Source organism: Eleginops maclovinus, chromosome 10, assembly GCF_036324505.1.
Source record: "Eleginops maclovinus isolate JMC-PN-2008 ecotype Puerto Natales chromosome 10, JC_Emac_rtc_rv5, whole genome shotgun sequence".
In the NCBI taxonomy this organism is placed as follows: Eukaryota; Metazoa; Chordata; class Actinopteri; order Perciformes; family Eleginopidae; genus Eleginops; species Eleginops maclovinus.
This window is the reverse complement of record NC_086358.1, coordinates 11,059,734-11,086,946: the sequence shown is the minus strand read 5'-3', so window position 1 is coordinate 11,086,946 and position 27,213 is coordinate 11,059,734. Positions and strand designations below refer to the sequence as shown.

At 40.8% G+C, this 27,213-nt stretch overlaps 1 protein-coding gene and 1 long non-coding RNA gene across 3 annotated transcripts in view; one reads left to right on the top strand and one right to left on the bottom strand.

The window, feature by feature from the left end:
- LOC134871411 (carbohydrate sulfotransferase 15-like) overlaps positions 1–24,464 on the top strand; it is a 31,607-nt gene extending 7,143 nt beyond the window's left edge. The window contains exons 2-8 of the mRNA XM_063894191.1: positions 10,958–11,560; positions 13,162–13,501; positions 16,810–16,953; positions 20,360–20,516; positions 21,497–21,653; positions 23,129–23,276; positions 23,908–24,464. Of these exons, the coding sequence (XP_063750261.1) occupies positions 11,120–11,560; positions 13,162–13,501; positions 16,810–16,953; positions 20,360–20,516; positions 21,497–21,653; positions 23,129–23,276; positions 23,908–24,107 (1,587 nt within the window). The 5' untranslated portion in view covers positions 10,958–11,119 and the 3' untranslated portion in view covers positions 24,108–24,464. The remainder of the gene's footprint in view (positions 1–10,957; positions 11,561–13,161; positions 13,502–16,809; positions 16,954–20,359; positions 20,517–21,496; positions 21,654–23,128; positions 23,277–23,907) is intronic.
- Positions 12,404–26,987, bottom strand: LOC134871412 (uncharacterized). 2 transcript variants are annotated; one of them, XR_010166686.1, is made up of 3 exons: positions 26,570–26,987; positions 16,785–16,938; positions 12,404–12,596 (listed from the first exon to the last, which is right to left on the bottom strand). It is a non-coding gene; the product is annotated as an uncharacterized LOC134871412 (long non-coding RNA). The 2 variants fall into 2 exon arrangements; XR_010166687.1 differs by having other exon boundaries at positions 16,790–16,938.
- Between the last annotated feature and the right edge of the window lie 226 nt (positions 26,988–27,213).

Genomic DNA, 27,213 nt, shown 5'->3' with positions numbered 1-27,213 from the left:
ACTAAGATGGTTCCCCATAATTAAATCTCATCACTGAGGTTCAATTTCTACTCAGTCCTTCAAGAAATGTAAATGAACGTATTTGGTGGTTGTAAGCAGCAGTTGCCTATAGGGCTAATTCACCCACAGCAGAGGCAGCTCTCCATCTCAGACTGGTAAACAACAAAAAAAAACTTGCATGCACTTGCCACCTAGCTGCATGTCTGTCTGAGTTCAAAGGTCAACATCGAGTTCCGTTTACCAGACAGCCTCAAAATGTCCAGCTGAGGCGTCGGACGCACCTGCAGAGCTGTTGGCATTTTCCAGGCTCTTTGGCAGCGAGGATACACACTCCGACCTGGCCTCGGGTCACAAGGAATTTGTACAAATGTTATTTTCATCGCTGCAGCTATCACTTTGTGGGATTATCCCTGCCAAGTTAATTTGGAGTTGGAGTTTCATATCTGTGCAGGCAGCCACTGCCAGAATGAACGTGTGGTGACATTTTTACACTTTGCAAGATGGATGTGCTGTTGTAGTTTCTCCCCCTCCTTCCATTTATCACAACCCGGCCAAGCAGGTAGATTAAAATGCTTCTTTTTGCTGCCATTTACTTCCAGAGCATACTAAAGACAGATGTATTTTTGTGATTTATGCTAAACCTCACACTCAAATTAAAGTGCAACTGATGCTTCCGCCAGAGAGAGAGGTGGAACATATTGGCAACCTTAAAAAATTAAAGACGCGGCGCAATTAATCCTCCGTATTAAAAAAGGAGCGCTCTTTATGCTCACCCTTAATTTGGAGAATTAACCCACCTGCCCGTCTGTTAAGCTTGGAGAATTTGTCCAAGCCTTCATTATTGTAGAGTCACATGTATAATGTAGCAGGGAGAAGATAAAGTTGAAAATCCACAGGCCAAGTTAATGTTATGGATCCACTGGGATGCCCTCGAGTAGCCTTCGTAAAACTGTTTCCATCAGGCCATCCCGAAACAGCAGAGCAGCAGTAAGCCAGCAGACTTGGTAATAGCCCACATTTTGTTAATTCACACGTTTTCTTGGCAGTCATAGGCTAACAGTCAATCCGCGCACACATCCCTATCTGGCAGGAGGCTCAGCGCAGTTAAAGATGAAACTGACTGTTAACTAGGTGTGAAACGCTACTGCACAGGATTACTATACGTCTCCTGCAGAACCTTGAGCAAGCAGTGAATTAAAAAAGAAACAGGAAGTTGCATGTGTCATCACATATAGTCTTTAATAACCTGGCTTTTTTTAGTTACTGGGTGTCAACAGCTGATGCATCTGAAGAAAAAAGCACTTATTTTCCACTTGTTCCGGTTAACTCTTGGAATCATCACAAAATCCAAGATTTTACGAAGACTGTGGTTGGATTTTTCCTCCAGCTTTACTTAAAGTAAACACGTTTTTTGATGGAGGTTGAGAAAAAGCAGATGGGCAGCTCATCAAAAGGAAAGTTCATTTAATAAATGAGCTCCTCTTAGTTTCCTTTGTTGGCCTCTTTGAGTTCAGCTCATATTAGTCCAGGGTACCATCACCATCATCATCGTCTAGGCAACTACTTAAATTATACGTGTGTACTGAGAACAATGAATAGAAAGATAAAACATCCCAAGTGTCCCCTTCATTACGATTTATGAAAGGTGCATAAGTCAAGGATAAATGAAAGACTGAACACTTCTACACATTTCAAATTCATTGCACAACCCAAGTGTTATACTCATGCGTTAGGTGTAACAGTGACATGTACTTTCATAATTTCATATAATTGCAACGTTGATAGCTAAGAAAATGGAAACTGTTTGCTAATTAGGCTTAAGTGTGATAGATTTCAAACAATTAAATCATGATTTTTATTGAATAACCCAAGCAGAATAATAAGTTGCCATTGACAATAATGTGAGCAATGTCAAGTAAAAACCCCCCATCTTCACCCCTGATTGCTGGAGGCTCTCTAGGTTCTCTTTATCTTTTTCCAGGACGAGTCCCACATTTATTCCTCAAACTTTTATGTTCCCAACTTCTGTTAGGAACACACATTCTCAACTCTTAAATCCATGTCTCCAATTATTCAGCTTTACCCATTTCCCATTGAGTTTACAAAAATACATTCTGTGTTTATATGTCGCACAGATGTGCAATGAAGGCACATTTCAGCAGTGGTTTACCAACTTAAAGTGCAGTCTGATTCCAGAGCAGAGAATAGTGTTTACAGATGTGTCCTAGTGTCAATGGGCCACAACATGTGGATGAAAAACTAACCTATAACTGCAATATTGTTTTTCATGTAAATATAGCTGTGACAGTCCTAGCCGCAACATTTTTTTCTTCCTTTAATACAAGTTGTTATGGTAAATGTCCTTTAAGCCGATTTGGATTGGAGCCATTTCTGCTGCGCTGTGGGTACTGAGGCATTCCACAAGAAACAGTAAACATTCCCATTGGATTAATTACCAACTGCTTTTCCCCCCGGCTCTGTCTGATTCTTGTCAAAAAGGAAGATTAACAGTAGATTGAACTTTAGTCGACTTGTAGAGAGACTGCCAGTCGAGCTGAAGCAGGTGTTGGTGGAGTGTTAAAGAATGAGAAGGTGGTCGTCTGAAGGATGAAGTCAGGTTAGGTAAAGGGTCAAATTTTACGCTCAAAATGTATAGTAAACTTGTGTTTCTCGCATATATTTACAGGTAAAAAAGGTCTTTATGTGATCCCCAAATAGATGCTTCCACTTTTAAGTTGGACTGCCTGTGGGAAGCATAGCAAAGTTTCTAACCTGCAGATATCTAAAAAACTGATTGTTAGTAAGATTATATTTCTGTTTCAGCTGGGTAAATGAGGCAAAAGTACCATCAAAATATAAATCTCCTAAAGATTTAATACCTTTTGTCTTCCAAATTCTAAAAGCAAGGTCCTGCAGTGAGGGGGGAAAAGAGATATTTTGATCAATCGGTGCTGAGAGGGGTATTGCTACAAGTCCACATTTTTTCCTAAACTGTAACCAGATCCTAAGGGAATGTCCAAGTGTCGGAAGCCAGGTTTTTTAAACACTTTCTAGGAAAATAGTTGACGTGCTGAGGTGCTAGAATTAGTCAATTTAGCCACCCACATTATTGGCAATTTCAAACAACACTGAAGGGAGTGAAGAACCCATGGAACACATTTCACAATTCCCCAAAACATTAAGGCCTCCTACGCAGGACTGAGCATCTATGAATCAAAGTGAATTCACAACTTTTCGTCCACTTTGCTTCCTTCCTCACAACTTACGGTCAATGAGTTCCCTCTGTCAGTTAGGATTCTTTACCTCTGTGTCTTTAATTTCAACACGCTTCTCAAAATCTGCCATTGAGACAGCTTTGTATTTTAAGAACAATGACGCCGATCAAGAGGAACAAACATCTGACCATTGACACAGAAATATAAAAGCAGAAACAGATAAAGTGGAGAAACTGATTTTATAGCGACTTAAATATCACTGTTAGAAAGGTCTTATCCGAAAATACAGCAGCAGGAAGAATACTAAAATACACACAAGGCTGTCTTCAGAATTATTGGAATTCATCGGGGTATACGTTTTCTAAAGTTAGATAATAAGTTACAGACACATCCGAGTTCATCTGATACATTATTCATCGGGAGCTGCTGTGCGAACACAGCACTGTTTTGCATATGCCCCTCAAACTTGAAGCTCCTTCTCATTCAAAAGAGAAATGCTTGATTGTTATTGTGTTAGAGATGCAGCTCTTCAAATAAAATTACATTTTTTTATTTAGAATTTCATGTAAACCAAGCTCTCTTCCCAGATTAGACAAATGAACTCCCACCTTTCTTTTTATCTCTACATTATCATTTTTCAGTCTCGATTTAGCCTCATTGTAAGCGCTCTCTGTAGAGACCAGAGCACCCCATGCTCCTCATAACATATCCATTACCGCAATCAATAATTTAAATAGCAGCTATTGTTTTTTTTACGCTTTTTAATGACACCATCATAAGCACTTATCCACCTCAGAAGGAGCCCAGGCTGAAGGAGGCTGCCAGTAAAATTAAAATAATGAATAAAAGATAAGCTGGAAGAAAGTGCTGAACTGGGACTCTGTGTGAGATCCCAGCAGAGCAGCAGTTATGAATCCAGGGCAGAGGGCACATTTCTCGCCACCCTCCGCAGCAGTGAAAGTGTCTGAGGGCGGTGTAGATAATTTGACCCGGCGGTTCCTCGGTCAGGTCACGGTCAGGTCCTCTGGTCTCCTGAGGGGGGGTCTTTGGTAAACAGTATGTGCGATCTGGGGGAATGTGATGGCGGACTTCTCCCTGGGTAATATGATGAATGGAGCCACTCTGAGCCACGATGCATACTGATCCGTTCCTTCATTGCCTGTGTTACCTGGTTGTGATTTACATGATTAGATTGGGCTATAGTCCCCGGGGGCTCTAAAGAAGGAAGTGTTAGATGGGTCATAGGGCTCCTGCTCGCTCCATCATCAATGGGCTTAATGGTAGATGAAGCCCAATGAAATCATATTTCCAGATGCTCTCTTGTATTCCAGAGTCTTTGTAAGGAGTCATTTCATGCTTCAGCTGCTCGCTTTGGTTCCCGCTTCATTTACTGTCTCCACTGATGCCTTTTCAAATTGATTTCATTTATCTAAATAAATGCTCCATAGTTAAGGCTCATGATTCTCATTTGTGTCATATATTTATTATGAGATTTTTTTTGTTGAAGATCAAAATGAGATTATTCAAGATTTGGCTAAAAACTAAACACTAGAGTTTAACCCTTTCTTTACCTTCCTGGCTGCATACGCACTTCCACTATTCTGATTTCCAGCAATTGTTAGACCTCTGAGACTGTGCTTTCTACCCTTGTATTCTTCTAAACTTGATATCCCAGGAACGCCCGGCAGGAATTTCTTTACTTGATCACAATAAGAATAGCATTTGGTGGTCAAATGTCACTGTGACATCACAACGCATGTTGCTGGCCTTAGCTAGAGCATTCATAGGACAATTTTACAGAAAACATGAAGGAGGGACAACATTTGGGACAGACACAGATTTAAACTGCAACTTCACCGGTTGGCAGATTATACAACGAGTCTGTAATTATGTCTCTCTTTCTTTAATAATTTTTACGAGACTTCGTCATCACAAGAGGACCTCATTTACTGTAAACATGCAGAAGGAAACATATGGTTGTGTGTCGGGTAAAAAGTAGTTAGTATCTTACGAGTGACAAACTCACTTCCAATTCAACAAGTAAGCCTTAACTTAACTTTTTCCAGATTGTCTGATTGTACCCGAAAAAAGATACCATCTGCTCACAGAGAATAGGCTAAAGCATTGAACGGGTTGTTGTTGTATCTAAAATCAGCATGGATATTAAGGGTCTTTTCAGTGAAAAATCAATCTGTTCCACAAAAATAATCATATAACTTGTTGCTGGAATTATGTGAATACAACGTGACACCTATCCACAGTTTAAGGTAAGAGATGCTGTCCCTTTAAGATCCCCCTGGCAAATTAAAATAGCCTTGATACTGGAGGAGGCAGACCTCAGTGTCATCAGCAGCTATTTATCACCAGCCCTCTCCAATCACAAGGTTGCTTCAGTGTCACATGTCAGGCTGTGTCTCATGGCTGTACCACCCTTGCAGTGGCCTCATGCTGAACTTTAATTATGTTGAGTGGCCTGGTGGAAAAACATCTTTCCCCAGCTGACACAGCGATGACACCCTCTTTGTTCCTTCTTCCCATCTGCTTCCATCCCGCTCTTGCCCGACAGAGCTTCCTCTGTTTTTTATGGACATTTACCAAAGTCCACTTCCCCTCTCTGGGAATTGTTAAGAGGTCATGGCAGTGAGGGGATGAGAAGACTGTTTTCTCAGAAGAGCGCACACGTTAAATTAATGTTTACAGCCCTTTGGCCAGTATTGGCTTTAACAGTCAGCTCATCAGCTGTGTAGAGAAAGCCATAAAGGGAAACTGCCCGAGCCTGCTGGCAGTACTGTTATTCTGCTTACAGTCGGAAGTCATTAGCAGTTTACTCATCGTTTTTTTTTTTCTGTTCTGATCTGTTGCTGGTCCTAGATGGGAAATGGCTTTGTAGAAGGCTTTGACAAACAGCTTTTCCAGTATGACACATGGATGGTTGAAATCAGTATGTGAGAGTAGGTCGAGAGTCGCCCTGGGCAGCTGCATACGAGGATTCTGTGGACAGAATGTGCTATTCTATCCTCAAGGTCTCCCCAGTCTCTTCATCACAGGGTTTTCAATCGTCATTGTGTCTTCATGTTTCATATTCCTCCACACCTTGAATGTAGCAGAACACAGCGCTTGCTAGCTTTATCTCTTTTCTTTGACTCCGTGGTCGTGAAGGCAAGCTGGCAGCAGATTATTCTTTATGCTGTGCACACTCCTCTGGTAATCATCGGCTTTCTACAGCCGACACACAGTGTCTGTAGGAATCTGCAACACACCTGCACAATGAATGGCGGATAATCACCTGTTTGCATTGCCTTCTTTTGTTTATCAGTCAGTATTCCATGACATATTATGCGCGGCACACTGTCTGTAATGCATCCTGACAAAGACATCTTGATTTCCTTCCTCATCCACGTATATCTGATTTAACTTGTGATAGTAAATTAGGTATCCAGTGAATCATTTGTATAATTTTCCATTGACTCCTCTTCGCAATACGGATCAGATTCACTTTTACTTATCGACTCACTATGAAAACCTCATGTCGTTTTTTCACCGCGCCCCAGTCTCCAACACAACCTCTAATCTTCCTGTTGCTCCGGCAGATAAGTCAAGTTTAAGCTGTCATGCTCTGTAAACAACACTGAATAATAAAACATACTCTTCCACACAAGAAGAACTTCCTTTTTCGGGTGCTCTGAGGACACACTCATAAACTTAAGAAAGTTGTCTTTCAGAGTGTCTTTGCACCAAAGAGAAAACAGCCGGAAACATCTCATTTCCACTGTAAATGGGTTATACCCAATAGAAAAAAAAACAACTTTTAATCTTCTCCAGGAGTTGAAAATAAAGACAATAACAAAGAAAAGTCTATGGGGATGTCTTAGATGCTTTAACAATATTCTGTTATGTAGAGCAGTGAGTTCTGCGTAGCCATAGACTTAGCTGGCATTGCTTCAAATTAAACTCAAAGGGGCATTTCAGGGACATGTCAGAAGACCATGCAATTAAATTATTCTATTTGAGATACAATAAATTGAGGAAGAAGGACAGAGGGGCTCTCTTCTGAACAGACAGACTCCTACAGCCAGGTAAAACCATTATCTTTTGCTGTGGTTTCAGGGATAAATAAATAAAGGGCTGAAAGTGTTTTTGTGTGAACAGTAAGGCCAGAACTCATGGACAGCAGACAAATTCAAAAACATTCTTACCCTGCAAATGAAGCCTTGTCTAGTTTGTTTCCAGTCACCACTTTGACATATTTGTCTTCATAATCAATGACAAAAAAGCTATTTTTCACTTGAGAAAAACAGTAAAATAACCACTTTGCTACAACTCATAGTGGTTGACAACAAAAGATTCCCATTGGTGCTTTTATAAAGTACAAGAAGAGATAATACATCCATTTATACGGGTTCTTTTCATACAAATAATCAATCATAACACGTTGACAGTGATAAACACAAAGAAAGGAATTGTTCAGCAAAGAATAAAAGGTACACAAGTGAATAGCAATTAGCTGCCACTTTGTGAGATTGGTTGGTTTTCCTAGAGCATAGATGGACAGCTATGAGTGTAGACGGCAGACTTTAAACAAGTCTGCCTGATTGCCTGTTTCGGTGATCCGCCTCTGAATGACAGGGTACATCGTGGAGAGGACTTCCTCTGATGAGTTATTAGGGCCGTGGCAATTCCATTTGCACCACACAGCGAGGGAACTATCAACACAGCATGCAGACTATTACCACTGTTGCCAATGTCTTTATAGTTAATGAGAATGATTATGATTCTGAGTTATCGGTGTGGTTAATGGGTCTGATCTCTCCAGTCAGATGACTCTTACACTGACTCCCTAAGTTAGTGATATTTCCTTTCTTTGTAGCATTTTGTAACAAAGCATATTTTACAAAAGGTTTAACAGCTTTGTGCTGATAGAAATATTAATAGATGTTGTTTAAATGCTATTCACGGAAACAATGAAAACAATCTCCCTGTACTCAACATATCTGGGTTCATTCTCCTATAGAGCCTATTGGATGTGTGCACTTCCTGTCTAGTTTGGACCCCTGATCGAAAGGTAGTACAGGAAAGTACAAGTAGGGGCAATCCAGTTATTTATATTGCATATGAACAAATAATAATTCAGTTAAAAGAAGGTGTTTGCTGGCCACTTGTTTTTACCCTTAACAGCGTGACAAAACCAATGGCCTGATCTAAAAAGTATAAATTATTGTAATTTTCTTTATGCTTTAATTTTAAATAACAGTAACTGAATAACCACATATATTGTTATTGGCCAAAAAATGTGAGTTAGGTCAGAATCAAGCAAGAACTAGCTATGAATTTCTCCTATAAGATGGTTCAGAGGCCCTTTCAATTTTGTTTGTGGTGCCAACATTTTTTTGGTAAAATCCATCTTTTTAACTATTGTTGGATGTTTTCGCAGCAGTAAAAGTAAATGATGCAACCTTGTGTCCTCTTTGTCCACTGCCCTCCAGCCATTTTTATGTTCTAGTTAAGCTGTTTCATCATGTTTGATTGACAGGGGCAATGTATTTGCTTTATGAATAGAGGAGATCTGTCAAGCTGCCAGTCGCCCACTGCTAAAGTTATCCAACTGATTTGATTTAGATGCCAGTTCCCTAGAGAGTGACATTCTTTCGTCAATGACACAGTCTTTTTTCCTCTTTCACTTCTGTTTTTCTCCCTACCTCTCTCTAGCTTTAACCCTAAGGGCCTTTCTAACTTCCCTCTATTTTAAATAGCCTTGTGTTCGAGCTCCTCTTCGACTTCAGCCTTGATGAAGGACACAAACAGTCAATAAGTGCTAATGGCACCAAGACTACAGATGAGCTCATCAATGGCAAACAGTGGGCTTGTTACTAAAGTGAAATCCCGAAAATGTCATCCTACATTTAGCGCTTTAATTTCACAGTGTTGTGTCAATCTCTCTCTAATGGAACAGAAAATCTGACCTGTTGTAATTACATATCTGTTAAAAGCAAACCTCTTAGTCTCTACAAAGGTTTCATCCCTTTGGAAAAATGCCAGAATTTGTGAAATTGGACCCATCACTATTACAGACTATTTAAATAACAAGAAGCACATGAATCTGTTATAGTGGACTTTATTCACAAATAAAAGCACTGATATACTATTCGTCAAAGTGCAAACATTTATTGATGTACTGTAGATATTGTAACCCAAAACCCCTTGCTCTTGACATACATGTTTTCGGCAAGTGCTCATTTCCTGGCTAAAAGGAAACCAGATCAATATCTCAATGTAGTTTCATCTTTTTGCTTTTTGCTACAACTACACAACTTCTTAAGGGCTGGAAATCAGTCTTTTCAGAGTGGGGCTAGTTATTTCTCCACCTGTCTCCCAGAAAGACAGTTGCTGTACGGTGGCACTGAGGGCCCAGCTGGGGGTAAATGGCATAGCTTGAGCAGGTATGCAGACAGGCGCTCTCCAGCCGTCCTCTTATCAGCCCCGCCGCAAGCTCAGTGAATACAGAGTCGTGCGAAGGGGGCTAGACGATAGGCGGTGGTAGGGGGGCAGACAATATCAGCCACCGTGAGGAGCGATGACTCACTTCCATCGGGCCCTTATCTTATGATGTATGCAAGTGGGAAGCCAATATACCTTACGTCAACCTTGAGCCTGTATCTATGCAGTTTCAAGGCTTCTGCCATATATTCTCAAGCATCACACACATCCTTTGAAAATTGTCCTAGACCCTGGGCTCTGTTCGCTTTCTGTCATTATTTCGTAGTGCGTTCACCGCCATCATGTTGGCTCAGCTCCAGACACAAAGGAAGCCTCAAGGATAAAACTACACGTTTGCTGCAGCAGGAGAATTATCACTTAAGATCCCCAATTCTTTTGCCCTTTAGACATTGTCCTTTTATCTGGGGGCGACTGTTGATCCATGTGACTTCACACGGAGGAATACCATTTTCTGATAATATAATAATCCCCTTCTCCGGTCCAGCCGGGTATCTCTGATGTTGGTGTCTCTCCCCAGGAGAGTCTGACACGTAGCCTGGTAGTTTCTGGGCTGAATGCTTCCCTCATCCTTATCACTCCCTCCATATTGTGACTCATGCACAGGGAGGGAGAGAGGATGGACTGTGAAGATGGGGAGGGTGTTGCTGTGCAGTCTGATTAAAACAGGAAGTGTAAGAGGACGTCGGTGAAATTAGTTTATCCGTGCAAAACGTGATTGTTTCCATTAGTCACACTCATAAGTGATGTTAGATTTTTGCAAGCATATTGACATTTTACTTCCTCACTTCCCAGTGGCAAGACATCAATATTCAGAGCAGACATATTTCTGCCACCGTTTTTTCTCTGCTGTCAATTTATTTTTATTTTGTTCAGCCCGAGGTAATATTGCTCAAACTGCAGAAGCATAGAGGTTTAAGGGAAATTGCCTTCAGCTATCTAAACGTTCTCACGCTTTCACAAAGCAGCATTATGTTGTAATTGGGATTTTCTGAGACAGAGGGATGTTACAGTATGACATGTACTTGAAGATATAACTTGCATGTCAGCATTTGAACCCGATACGAGTATGAGTCCATTCTTTGTCACAGTGTAAATGAACGTGACGTCACTTTTGGTTCTGATGAATGTGAAACTGACAACTTCCCAGAAAGGCAGAGGTGGAAACCAAGGGTTATCTCAAATCATTTTGCGGCTTTTAAAAGTTGCTTCATATTGAATCAATGTAGCTGATGTGTTTCCTATTATAGGCAGGCGTCAGTGGATGAGGTGGGCTGTTCTCTACATGCCATCATGGATATCAACCCTCAGCCATTCCCCCAGCTCCAAAACTCCTGTTCTGCTGGCTCCTGCTCCATAACTCCCCCCGGTGAATGAGCTGTGACACCTGGGACTAGCAGGCTGTTGACAGCATGACGCAGATGGACTACAAATACAGCCTGCTGGGCTCCGCAGTGGACGACTACCGCAAGAGGCCGTTGCTCCTGCAGGTGGACGACACGCCCATGAACCTGTTTGCGGTCCTAGAGGTGAAACGGGAGCTGCCGAGGCGCTGGAGCACCTTGAGCTGCTTCCGTAAGATCCGGCTTTACAGTTTCCTGTTCGGACTGGCCGTCATGTTCCTCATCATGGCTTCGTACATCCTGACGGGGGACAAGAAGGGTCTCCTCCTCACCCCTTCCCCCTACCACTTCAGCAGCCTGGTCAGCCCGGGGCCTTTTGCCTTCAACCTCTCCTCAGTCAAGGACTACGCACATATCAAGCTGGTGGTGAAGTCCATCACGTCCAAGGTGGAGTTTCACAGCAGTCGGCAGCCCCCAGAGTTTAAAGCACTGGTAAACAGTGAGCCACATGTGAGTAGAACCAAAACATATTCCTCAAAATGGGATCTTAAGGACACAAATGATATCAATATTGATCAGATTCAATATCGTAATGAATACCTCAGTGTTTTATATGTGTAAATGTTATCTCTCTATGTTAATCATATTACAAACACGGCCCAGTGTGATATTGATCTTTTTTTTTTTATTGACAATCACATATGTGTCTGGAAGCGTAATTAATGCTCAGGGAAAAGGTGATTCAAATCAGTATTCCTACCAACACACCATGTTCAATACATCTACAATTCCCCACTGGTTGCAGTTTCTAATTTAATTTATTTAAGAGATAAAACAGTTTGGAAAGCCTTGTATAACACCTCATGTCACACCAGATAATTGCATATGTCTCCAATGTTTTTCAGAAGAGATTTAAAGCTTAAAGTCATCCAACAGCCCTTCCGACACATTTGCCCCGTGGCTTTCTCGCCGTGTCCGTCTCACCTCGAAGCCTGGTTCAATTAATTGTTAATCCTAATGATAATGGCTGGGGCTATTTGCAACATAACTAATTTCTTATTGAACCAGCTAATGAATACGAGAGTGTGGCCGCAGGGGAATCAATACCACGTCTGTGGATGGATCCGGCAATAATTGTCTTTTGGGTGGCTCACAGGCAGAGAACAAGTCATAGAAACATTTTCCTTTGTTGTGCTTGATCACTTAAAAACACTTGAATTGACTTGAAGTGTGATCAAGAAGAGACAGTAGACTGCATTGTGCACGACTTTGCACTTTTTATTTTGTATTAGATTCTTGAATTATCACATTGGATTTCAAATCAAACAATGAAACTATTAAGTTCAAGTGCTGAGAGTGTCCGCATCCATACTTGGTAAAGAACTAAAAGCTCTTTTTAGTGCAGTGCACGGGACAATGATTCAAGTTAGAGTTTCTTGTGGCCACACAGTGGAATGTTCCGGACTGGCCAAGTCAGTGGTCTGACCTCAATCCAACTGATCATGTTTCAACTGCTCAGGACCAGACTGAAAGCAAAAAAAATCCCCTAAAACAAGGAAAAAGTAGAGTTGGTGGCTGTGCATGCCGGGCAGAGTATCATCAGTAAGGATAACAAGGCTGTCCGTGGGCATATTGCCTTTAAACAGCCGTTGAACTTAAAATTATCTTGTCCAATACCCCTTTTGTCTCCTGGTGGACGGTGTAAAAACATAAAGAACGATCTCAGATAAAATATGTGAACTTTCTCCAAAGTGAAGCAACAAATGGTCAGTTTCTAAATAATGTCAGACTCTGTGCACTACTATGTGTCAATTTGTACGATGCCAATGAACTGCCCCTTTAGAGAGTGTATCCCAGTTGGATCCCACAAACATGGTGATTGCTTACACCTACCAAAACAGTTGCCTGTACCAGAAACTTTTTTAAGTTGTTGAAACAAACCTTTCCCTTTAATGTGTCTGTAAAATGCCCGGAAGGTATTTATCTTCATTACGCAGCCTTAGCAATGTTTATTTTCAGGGTTTACAGGCTTTGTTTGAACTTTTTGGGGATTCATTTGGGAAGTACAGTGAGTCAGAGGATTAACCAGGCTGCTTTCTTTGCCTTTACAGATGTTCTCTGTTATCCCTCGCAAATTCCTGCCTGGTGTCAAGAACCCTTGCTGGTATGAGGAATACACTGGGAATACCACCTCGGACCCATACAGGACAAACCTATATGCACGCTATTCGAGGCGCTTCCGTACTGTTTTTCAGCACTTGAGGAACACTTTCCGAGAACACTTGTTTCACCATGATGGGAAACCCTACCGCATGCGGTGCCTTCCTTATTTCTATATCATCGGCCAACCAAAGTGTGGCACAACGGACCTGTACGACAGACTGAGGCTGCACCCCGACGTGAAGTTCACCACCTTCAAGGAGCCGCACTGGTGGACCCGCAAGAGGTTTGGTGAGTAACAAAAACTAGAATTTTTGCTGTGGCTGTGGGCCTGCAGGCAGGTGAACTACAATGAGAGCGTTTGAAGGGGTCTCAAAAAATCTAATTGATCCCTACTGTCATCATATCGTTAAGATCCTGTAGGGACTGCATTGATGAAATTCCTTCATTTTATTACACATTTCAAGAGTTAATTTGGGGGGAAAGTTATTTGCAAATTAACGGACAACTTAACACTGTTAAACCCAATGTTTCTATAAAATGTGGCAAAAATTGCAGCTGCAATTACAATAATGATTTTATGATGTGAAACCTATCTGGATGTGAGACCTGCAGCTGACATAAGTATCTCTGATGTACAATTTCCCAATGTAATTAACCGAGCAATGAATATTCATACCACATTTTCAGCACGGCGTGAGACAATGTTAGACTGTTTATTTTGTAACAGAGTTCTAAGCTCCAAATGTACAGTTCTAATTGTGTATTTCATTTCCTAAATACCTCTTAGAATCAACATTTTGAATGCTAATCGTATTTCTGTTCACATGTACTGTGTGATTTGTACACTATCACCATCATTTCACATCCTGCAACTTCCCCATCTTGATACGTGAGCTCATGCAGTGGCTGTGCTCATTAACCGCTCAACTAGGACGATACGCACAGTAATCTAGAGTAACTGCTTCCTCATCACTATCATCAGAGATTTGTGTCTGTGGTAGAAATGACTTCAAAAGAACACGATGAAAATAGAGCATGTGAAGCTTCCTCGCACACTTTGAACCCACATGTGTGGGTGCACCATTTCCTGCACTTGTTTGGCAAACACTTGTTACTCACGACAAACTTCTCCACTGTGAACGTCTTTCTAGTCCTTGCTTTATGGCTGCTCCCTTTCTACACGCTGTGGATTTCGTGCCTCTATTTAAATGTTAAAAATGTATTTTATATAGAGGCATATTTAATTCTAGGCAGTTATAGGAAATATTTGCATATTGGCCAGAAGGAGTTGCTTTATCACATATTCTGTTTCAGTTTTTTCTAAATACATTCACAAACTACTGCCATAGCCTTGTTTACACTGTTGGTTTTTTCATGGAGTTTGAACAGGTGGTAATGTGTCATTTTCTCCAACAAAGAGATCAACCCTCAAACTGTGCGTTGTGAGGTAAAAGCTGCCCTGCTGTAAACATTTGGTCGTATGGCATCTTCTAAATGCGTGGATGCCGTCGTGTGTTTTCTTCACTATGTGCGTCTGTGATGTTGAAAGAACAAACACACCACCACAGATGGGTTTAAAAGCCATGAGGGATCAAGTAGGACTTTATGCGGGTAAATTAAAAACCCTATTAAAACAAGTCCAACCCCCTTATTTAACTTGCAGATGCTTTGCTGCACTGCTCCTTTGGTTTGGTAGGGTGATTTTATATCAAGTTTTCTTTAAATCAAATGAAGTTTGTAGATAGGGACACTTTTTTAAAAGCTAAGATTTCTACATTTCTCATGTTTTTGCTGCCAAATGAAGGCAAATCCTTATTCTTGATACATGCTATGCTTTTTGTTTTCTTTTTATAACTGTCATTAAGACTCATGCATAATGGAGGATCTTCAACAGCTCAAGAGGCAGGCGTCAGGAGTGTGAGTCAGTGTGTACACATGAGTGACACCCATGTTTGTATGCACTTGTGAAATATTAAAAGAAAAAGCATATGAAGCGCAACAAAGTCAGCTCTGACTACGGGAACGGAAGCAGATTAGATAAAGACATTAGAGTTAAAAGAAGTGCACGTGCAGGATTTAGATTATCTCATGATTGCCCTTAAAAAACAGCCGCTGCATTATCACATCAGTGCAGCAACAGGACTCCATTTGTTTAATGATACTTTCTCACTGTGGAGGACTTCTTTGCCTGCTCAGCAATGACTGATACATACATTTAGTTTAGCCTGTAGCTATATGTCTAAAAATGACTTAATGATGTTATTAATTTCACCAAAGGGTTATGGCTTTATGCCTGTGAGGGAACTACGTCCAGTATTGGCCAAATTGCATCCAAATTCTTTCAGCAAATATCAAAAAGAGGCTTAAATGTTGCAGACAAAACGGTCCTTTTGAATCTTGGCCAGATGCTGACTATGCCCTTAATCCCTCTGAGGCTCACACCACCTAAACTGGAGGATTGATCAGCATGCATGCAAGACTTAATTTAATGTGTTGTGCTCAGCTCGGGTTGATAATTATTTGTAGCTTGTAAAAGCGGCTGGATCTGGATGAGTTGTTTGCCTTAATTTGTCCGCTTTGTGTTTTTGTAGAGCTTGGGGCAGCAAATGCAGCTGTATCCTAAGGACATAGGTCCCCCCCACCCCCTAGATTCCCCATCCCTTCATCTTTGCTGCCACTCTCTCTGTCCCTTGTAGTGTTGCGCTTAAAGCTATGCACTGGTAATCAGCACTTTTCTCTGAAGACATCCTTCGGGAACATTCTGAATTCAAATGGTCTTGTTTTGTATTTATTTATTTCATTCCCCTCAAGGCTCTGCTCGTTCGAAGGCAGTGAATAGGTGATTTGATGCGATGCGCGTCACATAACTTTCCGAGAGGAGCCGCTTGAATCTTAATCAGATGTGCCAGGAGTACACAGTGCCCATCAAGAAACACAGGCTGTTCGGAAATTATGTGCCGCTTCATTCATATCAAAAAGCTAAAAGGAGATGAAAACAAAGTCCTGAGGCGACACGCACACAAGCACCATCACACCTCGTACAACGGGAAACCCTTCTGAAATTATAATAATGCATTTTGCGTGTTTGGAAAGTTTACCAATTGTGTTTTCTTGGTAACTAAAGAACTGGAAAACCATCAAATCCCACGTAAAAGACACAGAGTTCTGAGCATCCTCATTATTCTCATGATTCATACTCCAAAGTCCTACTCTGTATCCCAACCATTTTTTTGTAATTATACTGAAGACCACAACGGCTCAGATGGGAAATATATTTGCTATTTCTGCATGTGAAGGATTAAGATGACATGGAGCATTAACTGGAAACAGGGGAAAATGAGCATGCACAGCGTTTACTTCTAAATTTGTAATGGATTTTAAACTTGGAATTTATAAAACCACTCAACTGTCAAGACATCACGAAAGTCCTTTTGGCCTCTTTTAGTGTTATCATGGAAACACATGGAGAGAAAAGGGCAAGCCAAAATAAAATATGCCTCAGATTCTCAACCAAACAAAAAATCCTGATAACTTGCCAACCAATCTTAACGTGCACTATAAATGTATTTACCATACCGGTCTTCTTCCTCCACCAGGTATCATCCGTCTGAGCGAGGGCTTTCATGACCGTTATCCAGTGGAGGACTACCTGGACTTGTTCGATCAGGCTGCATACCAAATCCAGGGAAACCTCACAGCAAATGCCACTGGAAGCCCCAGCCAACCTAACATCATCATAGGTAAGACACATGACTCAAAACTGGTGGTCAATGCTGTAAGGTTCAATATAGGAAAAAGTATTAGAATAATGTGCAATCAAATCCTTTCTACCTGAATTTCTCAATACCAATAGAGATTTTTTAACTAATTCACCTCATCAAATGGATGAGCAATGAAAACAAGGCATACGTGCAAAGCTCAAAACCACAGGATGTGTAATCTGGAAAGTATTTTGTTGATGTTTTATTTGGATTGAACATCATTGTCAACATATCTGGTGAGAAAAAGGCTTGAGTCACTATCCGTGGCGTCTTTATAGACTTAAAATACACAAGCTTTCCACTTTATAAACTACTGCCCTTGACATAAATGGGATGGAAAGTATCAAAGTTTAAACCCAACTTTTTAAAAAGGCGTACACTCCAGAGATTTATTATAAAAGGTACTCCAATGTCCCGGGCCCAGCCTCAGGGTCTGAATCAGGGCATATTTTAATGGATTGATGTACTAAAATAAAGCCAATTGAATTTGTGATATGTCTTCTCATTTACATAAACATTATCATAAACATTCACTCAAGTCGTATAAAAAATGGAAGCGTATAAGCTTAATGGTTTTGAACAAGGATCTATTTTGATGAAGTCACTTGAAAAGTACAGTGTGTTGCTGGTGCTGATATTTAAAAAAGGTCTCAAATCTGGATCAGGTCCAAAAACATTGATGGGACACCAGGCAAACCAAGACTGAACATGCCTGTCGTTATATTTAGTTTACAAACTAACCACTGAACTTTGTCCAACTCTTATCCGACCCTAAATCCTCTTTTTTCTTTTTGTAGGACTAATAGTTTTAAAAAATCATGGCAACTGAGTTTTGAAATCAGCTTTTCACAACAATCAAGGGAGGCAATGCGTCATGTGAAACTAAGCAACCGTTGATTGGCAAACTATTCCATGAAGTTGCTCTAATGTCTATTACATTAAACACCTCTATGTCTGAATGATTATCTAAAGGATAACACATTTAAATAAGGGAACCACTAACCAGTGAATTGGTGGAGAACAGTCTACCATCTCTCTAACCATGCAGTTTTAGTTCCACAAACGTTTCCTGTTCAGTACAAGTCGTGCCTTCCTGTCAGAGTGTCACATCATGTCAGGACGGCTTCAGCTGCCCTACCTGTTCTGTATCATATCAGTTACTCAGGTCATGTATCAGCACTGTGACCTGTGTGAGGAAGTTAGACTGACATAACCCTGGGCTCTCGTCCGGCTGCAGCCCATAGCGTTTGGCTCGAGGAAAGCTGACACTTGCCTGGAACATCACATGTAATCTCCCCGGCAATACTACAAAGCTGCTGTTAAAGCAGCAGGTAGCGAGGCAGAGGCACGCAGCTGCTCTGTAGCAGCCACTTTCACTCCGGCGAGTGATGGTGATTTTTTAAAAGAGCTGGTGACTCAGCCATGGAGAGCGGCTCTAACAGCTTAATGATACTGGACTTCCTTCTGCTTCACTTAGCCACTTCATTGAAGTGCCGTATAAAAAGGAGTCATTGTTTTTTGTGTGTCAGGGCAGTAATAACATCCACGGCGGGGTGCATAAGTCTTACAATCGTCCATCCTCTATCTGCATATCCTGCTCCGAGAGCCTTCCATCTGTCTCTGTCTTTTCCCATCTTGCAAACACGACCTCAAAGAGCTGCTCAGCTGCAAAGAAAAACTGATTCAAGTTTTTAACAATAGCCTTTTCAGACCGGACTGAGCTGCTGCATTGAGCGCAGCTTAGCATGCCACCTTGTATTGTTTCCCTCTTAATAAATAATCCATTTAAAAAGGTGTGGGGGGGGGGGGGGGGGGGGGCTTCGGACGGTCTTCAACTGGACGCTGACACCAGAGGCACGCTGGTCAGGATCCGCCATTTGTTTGTCCTATTACGGCCTCTCCCTGTGGAGCCAAATAAGCCCTTTTAATGGACACCGAGACCTTTAAATAGACTTGATCACAGCATGCATCATTTCAAGCATAACAGCATTAGCAGCGATCCTGTTTCACTCCAACCGTCATCACAGAAAATAGGCCCTGGCTATCATCCTTCCTCTGAGGAAGCAAGGCAGATAAGGCCCGTGTTGTGTTCCCTCCAAATACATCACAGCTTCACTTCCCAGATAAGAGGATAATGAAGGAACAGACAGCCTAATGAATCCTGGATATCATTTCTTAGCAGAGCCTGATAAAGTTCCTGCTCTCAAAATGTTTGAGAAACAACGTCCTCTGACTTGTTATAAGCACCAGCCCTGATTGCAGTCCTTCCGCTACTCTACTCTCAGTTCCAAAAGTTATTGCTCTGTTATTGCACTTTCTTCTTATTGACTTGCGGCATGAGCGTTGGGATCATGCTGTGGCTGTAAGCTCCTAGCCTTGATTCAAATACAATTACATGGAGAGGTTGAAATAATAATTCAGACGTGTTTGGCTTATTATCATACATTTTTCTGAAGAGATGTATTGGAGTATTTATCTGTTAAGGTTAATATTTATTACTTACAGAAATGATAAAAAATCTGATTCAAAAATCACACAAAGACCTTTTCAATAAAATACAACAGAGTTTGGAATATATTGAAGATGTTTGGTGTTTCCTCCTCAATACCCTACTCTCTACGTAATACATCATCAGAAATAATCAGGGGCCCAATTGCCCTCACGTTTAAAAGGTATTCACCCTTCAATCAAGGTGCAAATAAAGGATGTCATTGTGAATGTGAATGCCTGCAAGTTTCAATCATCAAGGGCAACAATCATCCAAAATTGACCAGTGAATTTTTCTACATTGACTGGCAATGTGAAGAAAAAGTATGCTAACTAAATTGCAAGTGTCTTTAAAAGCAGGAAACATAACTTTCAAATGCATAAGGGCATAAAGTGCATGGGTAAATTAACTAGAGCTGCAACTTCATCTTCATTGTCAAAGTCCCATTGCGCATTATTTTCCTGATTGATCTATTAATCAGCTAATTAAGCCTAAAAAAGGTCATAAAAATGTCCATTCCATTTTCCCAGAGCCTATGATGATGTCAGATTGTGTGCTTGGTTCGATATAAAGCCCAAAGATATTCAATCCACATTCTTATAATAATATAAAAGCAGAGCAAAGAAGCAACTCATTACATTTGAGAAGCTGGAACTATTTATAATTTTTGGCTTCAGAAATGACTTGGTTTTCAAAGTAGTTGCTGAATAATTATTGAGTGAAGGAATACATTAATTTGAGTTTAAAACAAATTGCTGCTTTGGAAAGTCTTTGGTGAAAATGTAATTAAAAAGCGGAAACAATGGGTCCTGCATATTCAACTACACACATGCACTCTGCAGAATTACATGTGTTTGTGCGCGGTTTTATTTGAACCACTGCGGGTGTATTTTGCAGGAGAAGCCAGCGCGTCCACCATGTGGGATAACAACGCCTGGATGTATTTCTATGACAACACCACAGAGGGGGAGCCTCCCTTCCTTATCCAGGACTTCGTCCACGCCCTGCAGCCCGATGCCCGCTTCATCATCATGCTCAGGGACCCGGTGGAAAGGTAGAAGTAATCCCTGTTTTCACTGCCTCACACTGCCGATCTGCCAGCTATGATTCCACTCTGACACGCCTTTATGCCTCCATCATACACTGCCGAACAGACAGATACTTTCCCTGTTTAGGAAACAAAGAAGCTGCTGTCACAGAAGATTTGTTGCCTTTTAAATCAGCCAGTCACATTCAATTCATTACGGTGTCTTAATCAGATGTGTGTCTTTAATGCTGAATGCCAGGCGAGACATTGTGTTTAAACTACGATTACTTTATGCCGTTAAAATGTATTTTGACTTTATACAATGTTCCTTTTCTTTTTTCTCCTTTTCTCATATTGAAATGTTCTATTAAAATGTATTATTTATATGACTTCATCAGTATTCACATTCTTATCAAACCACTGTTAAGTTTAGTATTCATAATGATTATGCATACTGCCATAAAAGTGATTCTCAGGATCAATAGCTTCCTCCATATCATGCAATTTTTATGCTTCAAAGTTTCCAGGCTCTCAGATCGCCTATTCCCTTTTAGTTGCCCATCATTGATATCTTTGGCTGGAGATAAATGCACTCCATCAAAATTGGATTTGATGACCACCCTTTTTGAATATTGTGAATTGAATAAGCTCACTCAATAGAGAATACCCAACCTGCATCAGTTCAACAGCAATCAATAAAACAAAACACGTAACATTCTGTAATCCTTTCAAGTTAAAGTCATCAAGGTCATGACGTTCCAGTGACAATCTATGGCAATTGTTTACTTAACTTTGTGCAAATGAAAACATAATCTAAACGTAAATGGCACAATCCTGTATTGTGTAAACTACAGTGACAGGGCAGAGCTGCAGGAACATTTCATTCAAGCTTAAACCTGCTTCATTTAAAATCTGTGTATCTGTCAATACTTGAAAGAATCAAATGTCTGTGCAAAAATGACTTGTTACCATTCAAACGTGTTTACATACGTCTCTTTTGTACGCAGGCTGTACTCTGACTACCTTTACTTCGGAATTGCCAACAAGTCTGCAGAGGATTTCCACGAGAAGGTGTCGGAGTCGCTGCAGTTATTTGAGGGGTGCCTTACGGAGTACACAATGCGCTCCTGTGTCTACAACACTACTGTCAACAACGCCATGCCAGTGAGTGTCCCCTCACTCCTGCCTTTGTCCTGCAGAAAAACCACACTTTAGCGAGTGGCGTTTCAGCTGGTGGGAAGAAAGAAGTAGAGAAAAGGAGTGAAAAGGACAGATGGAGTGAAATGCACACTTCATTAGCACATGCTAAAGCTTGCAGGCCGGACTTTTTGAAAAGGTTTGGCAACACTGTTGAACCACAGAGCCGAGCTTTGTGCTAGAAAATCAAGTTAGTGTGAACTTTGTTCTTTTTCACAAAAAAGACCAAGTATTAGTATAAGCCAGTGCAGGGTCCCAGTGTTCAGCCCCTGGCCAACTTCTCCCAGAGTGCCTTGAGGCAGAGTGGTTGAGAGGGGAAGGAGGAGACCTTCCTCTTTTGGCTCCCTCTTCAGGCTGCCTTATACTCAGAGGTCCTCCCCTCAAGCTGCCACTGACAAGCTGTATGGCGCACAGGGAGCTCGCTCTGTGCCGCTGGCCTAATTGTCCATGCGCTAATATCTCCTCAGACTTATTAAACCATGCAAAAAGCTTTACAGCTGTCCATACAGCGGCCTCATGCCTGTGGCTCCCCGATAAAAGTTGTTAAGCTCAGATTAAAGTCCGGGCGGGAAAAGGGGAATAAACGCCAGCATGTGAACACAATTGGCCGTCACTGTTGTACCAAATAGATTCAACAAAGGAAGAGTTGCTGGCCTTTAATTGTTTGTTCTGAATGCTTTTTCAGTTGTGCAAAGGAGGCAAAAAGAAGAGAAAAACTATCCCTTTTACAGTTACAAGTGATTGTGTTAGTGCCTACTGTTCTGCAATGAACTGTCACAAGGGAATTGAAAAATCTACTTCATCAACAATTACACTGCCTGCAAACAATTTGCTGAAATCTCACAGCCAATTTAATTGAAATTGAAAATATATTTTGGGATTGCTTGATTTTAAAATGTCAACAAAAGTGATCCATCACAATCCTCTTTTCAATCTTCAAATTGTTTTGTTTTGTCCAACATCGGAAATATTCCCCTGAAAGTGATATACAAAACAGGGAAAGCAACAAATCATCACATCTCAAAACTATGATATGCTAATGTTTGTCATTTTCAATAATGTATGATTCATAAATCACAATAATAGGATGAATTTCCCCACGGGGATTAATAAAGGTACATCTTATCTTATCTTAATAAGGAACAACAACATCATGCAGTGTTATAAAGTGAGTATCTGCTATTTCTGATTCTCTTCATCCATCTCAAATCCCTCAACCGCTCACACCACATGACAGCAGCACATGCCCACATGGTGCCTTTAGCAGCCGTACGCGAGGGGGAGATGAAAGAGAAGGATGGTGGAATTCCCTCCCTCCTCCTGTTCACCTCCTCACAGCAGTTTAACCATGCAGAATCCCCTGTGTGTGTCCGCTGAGGAGGAAGTTTTTTGGACAGAGCTTAGTTATCTCACACACGATTGTTTCTGTTTCGTGTCCTTAGGTCCGATTGCAGGTCGGCCTGTACATTGTGTACCTGATGGACTGGCTGACCGTCTTCAGCAGGGAACAGATCCTGGTTCTAAGGTTGGAAGACCATGCCTCCAACAGGAAATACACGATGCACAAAGTCTTTGACTTCTTAAAGCTGGGTGAGCAAGAAACGCTTGGTCTATTGTCCTCCTTCTGGGGACTCCGATCACTATGATGTAAAACAGATCACTAAAGACTAGTATGGATAACATTAAATGCATGTGTTTCAGCCATGAATGTCTGAGTTAGAGTACTCAGGGGAGGTAATTAGGGTTTTCTGCAAATGTACTATGTTAACAAAGTGCAGTGCGTGTACTGCTTTATAACATTATGTTGATTCAAAGCAGTTAAGACGTGAAGAGCCTGTAGCTTAAGTTAAAAAAAAAAGTGTGTCCCTCAGATAAAGCTCGGAATATTCTAAAAGCTTATTCCGGTATCAAAGACTCCAACGTTTTCTTGGGGTATACAGTAGATTGCAGTTAGTAAAGTACAAGTGTGACAGTCAAATACAGTTTTGCCCTGTAGTTAGGAAGCCCCCTCATCTCACTGCATCCCACAATAATTGCCCCGAAACTCAGACTTTAAAGACATGCCAACATCCACCAAGATGTGATTACCTCCCAGATCTCTAGCTCAGGAACACCGCTGGTAAACAGTGACCAAGTTTTGTTCCATTTCTTCAGAGCCACGGTATAATCAGAAGTGGTCCAGAGGGAAGGGATGTTGAACAAGTGTTTGTGTGTTTTACAGGGCCGCTGACAAAAGAAATAGAGTCAGAGATCACAAGAAGTCCGGCATCGAACACCAGGAGGCTGGCTGACAAAAACCTGGGACCCATGCTGCCCATCACTAAAGAGATCCTGCGGGATTTCTACACGCCGTTCAACGAGAAGTTGGCCAAAGTGCTGCGCAATGACTCCTTCTTCTGGGAGAACAACTCCAAACTCTGACAACCCCTCGCCCCCCCAAGTTTACTTCAGTAAAAGAAACCACTGATGTGTCAGCCAGCCCCTTCGTTTGATCTTCATCTCTCTCAAGTGCCCATGAAAATCAATGTTTTTTATTTAAATTATTTTCTAAGTTATAAAAGCAGAGATGAATCAAAGATAGAAAAAAAGCACAAGAGAGTCTGTTGATTTTGTGTGAGTGTGAGTGAGAAAGAGTGAGTGGATAAAAGAGAGTAAGAGATGGCAGATCTTGATTGTTTTTCCTTCAGATGTACAAAATTAAATAGTGACTTCAAAGCTATGCTGTCCTAGTCCTGTGTTGTCTTTCAAAAGTTTGGTTAATTAAAAAAATAGCCCGTCTTTCTTTCATCGCATTTTTACGACATGGCAGGAATAAATCCGATAATATAAAAGACTTTCAATGTGCCTTGCTCATAGCTTATCATCTTTTAAGTGTATTTATAGTACATGAACAAGCTGAATAAAGTTGTCTTTAATCACAAGTTTAGTGAAACAACACCACCCTCTAGTGGAATTCACAAGTCAATGCAACTTCAAAAGTGTCCATTTCTACTGCTACCCCAATTGAAGTAGAGCAAAGGATCAAAGAAACACATTTCATTGAATATATGACATATTCAAATACAAACTGTGGACACTGATGCTGTGTTTCCATATGAATTAAGTTCAGCTAGTCAAACTGATAAAGAGTGTTTTCATCAAGTTTAGTTTAGTCAGGTAGTTAAAAAGCAATCATGTAAAAACTGATCAAACCATCTAAAATAAATAACTCTCCTTCTTTAAAGTGGATATGACAAACACTGAATTGTTAGCAAGCTAAACTAAAATGATAGATTATTTAAATTAAGGAGATGTTATTAAAATAAATCAGAATAGAAATACTAAAATTGGAACAGGCAATATCTCCCCACCAGAGGGCACACGTTGCTAAATAATATATTTAGACTTTGCATTATAAAAAAATGCTTTTTTCCTCAAATCAACAACATCTGGATGATTATGGAATGAGGTATGGAACAACCTCTTATTCTTTTTGTTGCTGTTTCTAAAAATAGGGAAATCAGCTCTCATAAAATCATATAATGCAGGCTCCTTCATCCCTTAGTGAAATCAAGACAATGTGACTGGGGGAAAAGTCACTGCAAATTTTGTCTGCAGTTGGACAGTGCATCTGGCTGGCTGAAGAGGTTCTGCTTCAATGAAAGCCTCCAACCAACTTCAATTTCCTTGGAATTCACAAACATTATCCAAGCATCTTTCATCCCTATTTGTATTAGAATACAGTGACTGACGGGAAACTGAACAACTACTGTTGCTGAGGCAACTCCAGAGAACTGCCAATACACATTTTTGCCTAAGATCTCACTCTTTCATATTTCTTTGCACTTTCTCTGTTGAATATTGACTTCATTATACCCAAAGTACAACCTGTTCTCATTTGAAATGACAGAGAGGTCTATTAGATATCATTATCATTCAACCAACTCAAGTAAAACAGATTTATAATGAGATTCAGAGTGGATATTTGGCATTTCGGCTTAAAATCTCATTAAAACCCCACAAGAACATCACAGATGATACTATAGGAGTAGTGGTAATAAACTAAACCCAGGCAACTTCACACCAGAGCCTCCACATGGATGCTGTGTTGGAGGGGAATCTAAAATAAAATATGAACAGCAAAAGCTGAAGAAGGAGCAGCAAATGTGTACAACATGGTTTGCAAGAGCCAGAGCAAATGAAAGCTCAGACTATGAGAAAAATATGCTACACTTTCAGCCACAAGAGGCTAAACACCTCAAACAGTTAACTATCAAATTATTTGAGATGGATAGATATAAAACCCAGCAATCCATCTGACATGTTGCAACATGAAGCAACATGTGACATCTGCAGAAGGTACTATCAACCTATTCTTGTATCAAAATCAGATAAACACATTGAAAAGTGTTTAGATTAGTGTTGAATGCTAGTGTAGCAGCAAAAAGCAACTCAGCAGATTAAATTAGGATGTCAACAGTGAGGCGAATTGTCAGTAGTGGGAGGTAATAATGTGACCCATCAGTCTGTGTGATGAAAAGCTAGGTTGAGCTCCCAGTCAATAATGATCATCACATAATAGATTGTGTGCAAGACAGCAGCAATGTTTACATCTCTATTGAACAGCATGGAAAATTCACAATGCACGTTGCACAAAACTACAAAAATAAAACAAGTTTAGACAATACAATCGATCTGAATAATGTATAAATAATAGCCAATGAAAATACTTCACTATGGCAGCAAATCAAAGGCAGGAAGTAGCAGATAGGAAACAACACACAGCAAACAATGAGATGCATGGGGACACAGTGTTGTTAGCAGCCTTGCTAACTAAATTGGCTAACATAAACACCAACTGCACAAACAAGACTCACAGCATTACAAGCATAGTAGCAACTTACCCTGCCGAAGTGAAGAAGTCATGCACGGTGTTGTGTCGAAGCAGCAAACAATTGTTAAGGAACACCGTTGCAATGGTCCCAGGAGAGAATAATTCAACCTGATCTCACAAAAATAAGTGAAATCACCACGACCCCAGGTGCAAGTGTATGTAGGGTATAATGAATAGCTAGCTTAACGCTCTGATAGCACCAGCACCTGACAAGGTAAATCGTTCATTGCCTGAATGAAGGCAGCTAACCATTATTCCTTCAACAAATGTTACTGTTGGCCAAAATGTTGACAGGCTATTCTGTCTATAAAAGGTTATGTGAGCATAGTAGCTAGTTTTTATTGTAAGCATATGACCTGAAGCCTTCAGTATTAAAGACAAACAGTACGGTTGTCCCCGGCATTTAAAGCAATGACATCCTCGCGATACTAAAAGGTGTGCTTGATTTCAGCTGCAACAAGTGGCGTTTGTCATGTTTACGCAATCATCCTCCTAGCTTTTGTTCTTTAATATATTCATTGTTGTCTGACTGTATAAAGGGCAGAAGTGTAATCCTTAAACGTATTCTGTATTTATACACAAGGGGTTTCTTCGTCACTTATTGGGCCCAGGGCATAAACTTTACGGTCAATGGTAGACGTGTTTGCTGGCTAC